At 23.6% G+C, this 7,881-nt stretch overlaps 2 protein-coding genes across 2 annotated transcripts; both read left to right on the top strand.

The window, feature by feature from the left end:
- Positions 1–472: 472 nt before the first annotated feature.
- Positions 473–3,786, top strand: LOC126899085 (deubiquitinase DESI2). The gene is made up of 6 exons (XM_050673629.1): positions 473–787; positions 888–982; positions 1,132–1,204; positions 1,271–1,364; positions 2,223–2,364; positions 3,208–3,786. Exons 2-6 carry the CDS (start codon positions 944–946, stop codon positions 3,376–3,378), a joined length of 519 nt encoding a protein of 172 aa, XP_050529586.1. The 5' UTR covers positions 473–787; positions 888–943; the 3' UTR covers positions 3,379–3,786.
- A 1,706-nt stretch (positions 3,787–5,492) lies between these two features.
- LOC126899082 (CCR4-NOT transcription complex subunit 7-like) lies at positions 5,493–7,488 on the top strand. Its single transcript, XM_050673625.1, has 2 exons — positions 5,493–6,035; positions 6,818–7,488. The coding sequence occupies exons 1-2, from the start codon at positions 5,632–5,634 to the stop codon at positions 7,293–7,295; spliced, it is 882 nt and encodes a 293-aa protein (XP_050529582.1). The 5' UTR covers positions 5,493–5,631; the 3' UTR covers positions 7,296–7,488.
- Positions 7,489–7,881: the final 393 nt, after the last annotated feature.

The following is a 7,881-nucleotide window of genomic DNA, read 5'->3' as shown; positions in this document are numbered from 1 at the left end:
GATAATCTAGTGTGTCGATTGTTACCATCGATTATGTTACTACAAAACAATTATAAAAATTTTTTTGTTAGAATTAATTGCATCAATTATATAAAATGTATACATGTATTAAAATTTTAAAATTGTTTGTCAGTATATTACGTAAATAAATAGTAATAACTTTGTAATAAATATATGTGAATAATAATATAACAATATGTTGTGGACATTTTGTACATATTTCTTTAAGTATAATGTTTGAAAAAGTTTTATTGGGTTACAATAAAATTTTGTGTTTAATAATATATTCGTGTTATGATAATTTTATATATTATTCGATTTTATTATTTTAAAGAGACTAGTATATAGCGTATTATTTCAACGTTTCTATCGATACTAAGTTGTTATCATAAATTCGATTTTATAAATTAAGAACTATTGGTCGACACCCTCTAGTAGGTGGCATTTTCATATTATGATTAAACCATTTCATTTCTAGGAATTATAAATTGTCTTTGTAACCAGTAATCTGTAAAATGAATATAACACCAATAGTTCAAAAGAATTATCAGTTTTGCTGAAAAATGTATTCTTAGTAGTACAATTTTTAATTGTAATTCGTTATTTTCTAATTTAACTTTAAATTAATGATACTTAGCATACATATGGTATAAAACTAAAAATTAACATATTTTTGGATTTTATTCTATAAATTACAGTAAAATTAACATAGTTTTAATTATTAATTTAAAGATTAAAAATATTGAAGCGATTATTATCAAAACTGAGAAGTATAGTGAGACAAGAGGTCTGTATTTATATTTTTTTCTATTACTTACTTTTCTTTTCAAATAAGCTTAAAATATATTGCATAATTAATACTAATTATTTATATTTATATTTTTTAGTTGTTTGATATTTGTTCCTAAATTTTATGGATCTCTTTAATTTTTAACTTAACAATATGGCTCGAGAACCTGTTATAGTTCATGTCTATGATATGGTATGTGTATGTTATAATCTTATAGTTTAATTATCCAAATGGTTAATCATTTATTATCATCACAAATGTAACAATTCAACCCAACTTATTAATTTTCTAGATTCCATTTATTAAAACTTCATGGTTATAATAATTATATTTATTTTCAGTATTGGATAAATGAGTATACTACACATATGGGATTAGGTGTATATCATTCAGGTGTTGAAGTATATGGACTAGGTATGAAATATTTTTTACTAATTCTGTCCAACATAAATTTTAATGAGGGATTTTATTTTATTTTAGAATATGGATATGGTGGACATGATGGACCAGATTCAGGGATTTTTGATATGATTCCAAAAGACATGAATGAATTAGGATTCCATTACAGATATAGGTGAGAAATGAATATTACTACAATACCATCAAATAAATGTAATTGATTATGGTTATTTTTAAAAATATTGATATAAAATAATTATTCATTAATTGCCAAAAGAAAGAATTAATGTTTGCCGTAAATATTATTTGATGGGTTAGTATTTTGACCAATAGTAGAAACTGTAGTTAATAGCTGATTAAATAGTTCAACACATGAAATAATAAAAATAAAACAGAATTATTTTAAATTTAAAAGCTGTATCCAATTATTATTGTATTATTTGATAGGTATATCAAATTTTTTTTTTTGTTAACTAAACATTAAAAATCCTGCATATTACTGTAATAAAATTTACTCTTAAAAGAAGCATAACATAGGTAAAATATATATATATATATATATATACATAATGCATCTATAACTTAATTTGTGTGGTTTTTTTCAAAATTTCTATGTTAATTTAAGAAAAAAATGTACAATAATATTATTCAAAGTATTACCCATCTGAAGCTATAAATTTCCCATTTGTCTGAAAATTGAACTGTGCTAGCTGGCGTCCAAGAATGCATCAAGCCAATTTTTGATATCTTCAACTTTTGTGAAGCGTTTTCCAGAAAAGGCATTCTGCATCGATCGGAACAAATGGTAGTTAGAATGGGAATATAAGGTGGGTGAGGCAAAACTTCCCAGTCGCTGTTTTCCTATTAGTTTTTAATCGGTCTTGCATCATGAGGCTAATATTTTTTTTTATAATGGTAGAAAATGGAAAATAATTTGAATTGGTAGTAATTTTATACTTCTTATGAATGATCAGGAAAATATTAGTCCTTTGTAATAAATACCTTTTTGATATTTCTAAATTATTGTTTGTAGAGAGTCTATACATGTCGGTACAACAGATTTCACTGCTGCAGATGTAAAGAGAATATTAGCTGAAATGGGAAAAGATTTTCGTGGAGATCGTTACCATTTAATGAATAAGAACTGTAATCACTTTTCTGGACAACTAACTAAAGTATGTATTTTTAAGATTGAATTGTTTTGTCATTGTATTAATTAATAATTTTCTAATTATAAAAACTTAATATATTTAAGGGATGATATAAATAATTTTAATAAAATTTAAAAAAATTATTAAAATATATTTAAAAATATGTCTAAATATATATTGTTTATTTATACTTATATTTTTCATTTATATTAATAATTCTCAAATCATTTTGCTTTATTATAATAAATATAATATTATTCAATGAATTGTAGTAAATTTTGCAAAATATATTTATTATAATTATTAATAATTTTGTTTTATTAATATATTTAACTTTAATTTTTGTGAACAGTTTTTTAAAGAATATAAATTAAATATTTTATAAAAAAAAACTTCATCTTAAATGAGATTTTTTTAAACCATCTATAACTAAGTGATTTTAGTACCACATAAGTTTTTTTTTAAGAAATAAAAAAAAGTATTACGATTCTTCTTAAAGAGTCTTCTGCAACTCAATCATGAGGGACTCGTTTTTACTATTTAGTCATTTTGATAGTATGGTATATAGATTATGTATAAAAATTTGTTTATGATTTTATGGCACTAAAATCATGATGGGAACTTTATGTACTTTGCTAGATAACTTAGTGAATAATTAAATTTTATCATTTATTGTATTAATTTTTCATTGAAATCTTCATTTAACAATTAAATGTGGTATATATAGAAATTTTTCTTAAAATATAATTCTTTTTAGTCCGGTTCATTTTAGTCACTAAGTGTTTATTTTCTGAATTTAAATAATAATACTAAATTGTAGACCAAAAATAAATGGATAATTTAATTATTTATTATTTATTTTTTTAGATTTTATGTGGTCAGGATATTCCTAGTTGGATTAATAGACTAGCATATGTTAGTACTTGTATTCCCTTTTTTCAAAGATGTTTGCCTAAAGAATGGTTGACTCCCATTTCTTTACAAAAAAGTTTGTCTAGAAGAAAATCTGATGCTTCAACAGAACAATTGAACCCTTAAAGAATACACATACACTATAAAACAAAAAATACAAATAAATATTGTATGTGCCATTTGTTATATTACGCCCTTTAGTTCAACTATGATGTATAAACTTTTTTTTTTAATCTGCTGTACTATATGTCTAAAAATAAGATCGGTTATTTATTATATACACTAAAATATAAAATAAATATTGTATGGTTTTTATTTAAATTTAGTGGATTTTAAATTTTTTATTGAAACATTTTTATTATTATTGTTTATATATACATGTAATACATAACTTACATTATGTTATATCATGATTAATTAACAACTTGAACTAAAATTTAAAAAGATCAGATTATTTGGCAACTAAGATAAAATAAAGGATATTATAAATTTCAGCTTCGACGCGAAGTTGAGAAGGTATTCATTTTACTATAATGTGCTTTTTTTTTTGTGTCTGTTACCACTTTTTCTCAGCTCTCACCGATTCAATTTTTTTCAATGATACGTTAAAGATTACAAATCGTATTAAGTTAAAGACATTATCCTTAAAAATTAAAATTTCCCTTGTTCCCCGTAAATGGGGGAAATCTCCAAACAAATTACAAATTTGAAAATTGCTAATTTTTGACATTTTTTCAATTTTTTTTACTTAAAACTGCCATTACTTTTTTAAAAATTATCAAATCAGTATAATTTTTTTTTTATAGATACATGAGATATTCACCTATTATTTTGTATATTTTTTTATAAACCTTTACTTGCTCACAAGTGGGTTCAAAATGATAACTTTTTCACAAAAAAATAACTTGAAAGTGTTCCGGAAATACTGACACTTATATATATCTCAAATTAAAGCTAATATAATATTCTTTATTATGAAAAAAAAAAATTTTAGGACTTTATTTTGTCTTCACTGTGAAAATAGTTACTGAATGCTATTTTTGTGTGAAAATTCTTGATTTTATATTTTACATTTTTAACTTATACTGCTATAACTTATTGAAAAGTGTATGGATCAATACAATTTTTTTATGAGAAATAATATTTATATCCCTCATTTATTGGACATACTTTATTTTTAAATAACACCATTTCCTTTTATATATTTATTCATATATTATACTTATAAATCATAAAACTTGTAATCAGGATATATATAAGTAAATAGAAGATCATGTAGCTTTTAGAATAATCCACCAATATTTTAAAATTAAACTATCTACAGATTTGCATCGAAGCGTTTTTTATGATAGTGATTTTAATCATCGTCAGATATCATTATACTTTACCCAACTATGGCACGTTCCCACTGTGCTGGGTTTTTTTATTTTTATTTATCGCAAACTCTCAAATTAATTTTCTTATTAATATTTGAAAATATTATTTACCGTTTTGAAATGCATTGAAAGCATACTTTTTATTGTTCGTCTAATAAAAAAAAAAAATTATTTTCCAATATTTCAAAATAGTCAATATTTAGCTCTTAAAAAAATTTTGATGAAAATTATTTTTATCTTTATCTTAATGTTAAAACATTATGACACTTTATGTGTATGATTTTGGTTTTTTCATTTAACATTATAAACTGATCGCAATAGAAACTTTTTCTAGTATTAATACCTAGTAGGATCGCAGATCTTTTAAATTATTTTTATAGATACCAAAAATATCAATAATTTGCATGGTGGAAGTTTAGTCAATTTCGCAATAATAATTTGCAAAATATATACTTATCTTGAAATCTAAAATAGGAATTAAGTTATTAAAATTATTGTAATAACAAGACAAAGTAGATCTATTTTGTTATGGTAAAAGTATTCCCTATGGTCATCTCATATTGTTTGTCGTTATTTCAATAATAATCCAGATTTTAGGTAATTAACAAACTAATCAGTTTTGGATCTCCTGTTGCACATTGCATAAACTAGATAAGACTAACATAGACCACATGAATTTATAATCTGGGTTTAGAATTAAAAAATTATTAGCAATAATCATATAGCTCAGGTAAAGATAATATTGTTTCTATAACTATGATATAACCATACTTAGTATGAAATTAGCTGACCATTGAAATAGATAATAGATACAATATGGTATCATTGAATTTTTGTTTTGTTTTGTGGTTAGTTCTTTAGGATAGGTTGTAGACATCACCTATTGATGATACCGATGATAAAACCAGAGATTTTCTAATTGATTTTATTATCATGGTTGCCGGCACGTGCGTTTGTCGTATTGTGTCACTTGTGTTCCGCCGTCATTCGATTTACATTGAATATGCCAGCTGCTACCGAAGAGAGAGATAAATTTGATTCAGAAACTCCACTCGAGACAAATGGACTAGAATATAGTATAAGAGATGTCTGGGCTCATAATTTAGAGGAGGAATTTGCATCAATACGAAAAATTTTACCAAGATATTGTTATGTGGCAATGGATACTGAATTTCCCGGTGTTGTGGCACGGCCAATTGGAGAATTTAAGACTACTGCCGATTACTTGTATCAACTATTACGATGTAATGTCGATCTCCTAAGAATTATTCAGCTTGGGTTATCGTTTTTCGACGAAGAAGGCAAAACCCCTACTGACCAATGCACAACGTGGCAGTTCAATTTTAAATTTAACCTTTCTGAAGACATGTATGCTCAAGACAGTATAGAACTGTTAACCAATTCCAGGTAAATTTCTTTGAATTATAGGTTTTTTATTAAGAATTTTTTGTGTTGCAATTGAAAAGTATCTTGTGTGCTGATAAAAATTATGACAATTATTTTTAAATAACACTACATTTGAAGAAATTAAGTTGAAAATAAATTGAACACAATGAGTATTATTTTTATTAATAGACATTTCTTAATTAGTAATTATATTTTTTAGATTTCTAATATCCTATATATTTGATTTTTTGTTTTAAGAGTTTCATAAAAGTTATTCCTATTTAAACATTGAGTTGGATATTTTTTATTTATTTTATCCATTTTAAAATATTATTTACATAGAGCAGATATGTTCTTTTTTTACATTTTTACAAAAAATTCTGTGTAGTTTTTTAAAAATGAGTGTCTTACCAAATTTGGATCATCTTGTTTTTCCATTAAAATAACAATATATTTTTTATAGTAAAGTGTGTGTTTATTTTTAAAACATTAATTCATTAGATTGAAAATTTGTTTTAAGAAGTATTAAAAATTTCTTAAATTTATTGTTCTCAAGTCTAAAAATTATTAAGTATCATGACATTTTTTTTTTTAAGTAAATCTTTAGAGATCATATTTTAAAAAGTTTATATTTTTTTAAATGATTCATATGTCACAATGGTGTTATACTTTTTAAACAATTTATTGTTTTGTGATATTCTACAAATCGTAAATGATATTCTATATTGTAGATTTAAATATTTTGTTTATTTTATAAATGTTATTGTCTAATATAATTTAAATAATTATTTTTTGGATTTTAGAATACAATTCAAAAAACATGAAGAGTATGGGATAGAACCCATAGTTTTTGCTGAATGTATCATAACATCTGGCTTAGTATTAATGGATAATATTAAATGGATGACATTTCACAGTAGTTTTGACTTTGGCTATTTAGTCAAAGTTTTAACTGATGAAAAACTACCTCAAGAAGAATCCGAATTTTTTGATTTGTTTTCCCTTTATTTTCCTTGTGTTTATGATATAAAATACTTGATGAAAAGTTGTAAAAACTTGAAAGGTGGACTACAAGAAGTAGCTGATCAGTTGGAGTTAAAACGAATCGGTCCACAACACCAGGCTGGAAGTGATTCTTTGCTTACTGGTATGGCTTTTTTTAAAATAAGAGATATGTATTTTGAAGGGATGATTGATAGTAAAAAATACTGTGGCCATTTATATGGTTTAGGTATTACTACTCTTAACAATGGTCAAATTCGATATGAAGGACCACTTTGATAAACAAAATACAAAGTTTATATCTCAAATCTATTTATCCCTTTTAATTTATTTATTTTTTATTAAATTTTATTCACCAACTGTGGATAAAATTAAATAATTGTAGAGTTAATAAATTTAGATGTATATGAAGAACAAAATTAAAAGAAAAAAATGTTTATGCTTACTTTTTGTGTACTTTTTTCCTTTTCTGTTTTCCAACTAATCATTAAAAATATCAATTATTTTGTACAGCATATTTAGTTATAATTGGCCTTTTGATTTCTTGGATATCAGTTTATTAACAAATTTTTTGTTAAGACTATCAATCATAAGGACATATAAGTTAGCCTACTTAATTACTTAATTAAAGTGCCTTAATGAACTGAGTTTCCTCTGTCTTTAACTTAATTCAATTCAATTGTACTTATATAATAAAATGTATTAAATATATTTAATATATGTGATATTATTATTAGTTAAATTATCTTGTACTTATCAACATTTTATTAAGCTTTTAGAAATTGTTTATTTAAACTCAATAAATAAAATATACATATATATATCTTTATTAACTATTAATTATTTGATATTGATATTTTATTAA

This window comes from Daktulosphaira vitifoliae, unplaced genomic scaffold (genome assembly GCF_025091365.1).
Source record: "Daktulosphaira vitifoliae isolate Bord-2020 unplaced genomic scaffold, ASM2509136v1 Scaffold_2, whole genome shotgun sequence".
NCBI classification, from domain to species: Eukaryota; Metazoa; Arthropoda; class Insecta; order Hemiptera; family Phylloxeridae; genus Daktulosphaira; species Daktulosphaira vitifoliae.
The sequence above is the reverse complement of the archived record's forward strand: the minus strand, read 5'-3'. Positions and strand labels throughout refer to the sequence as shown.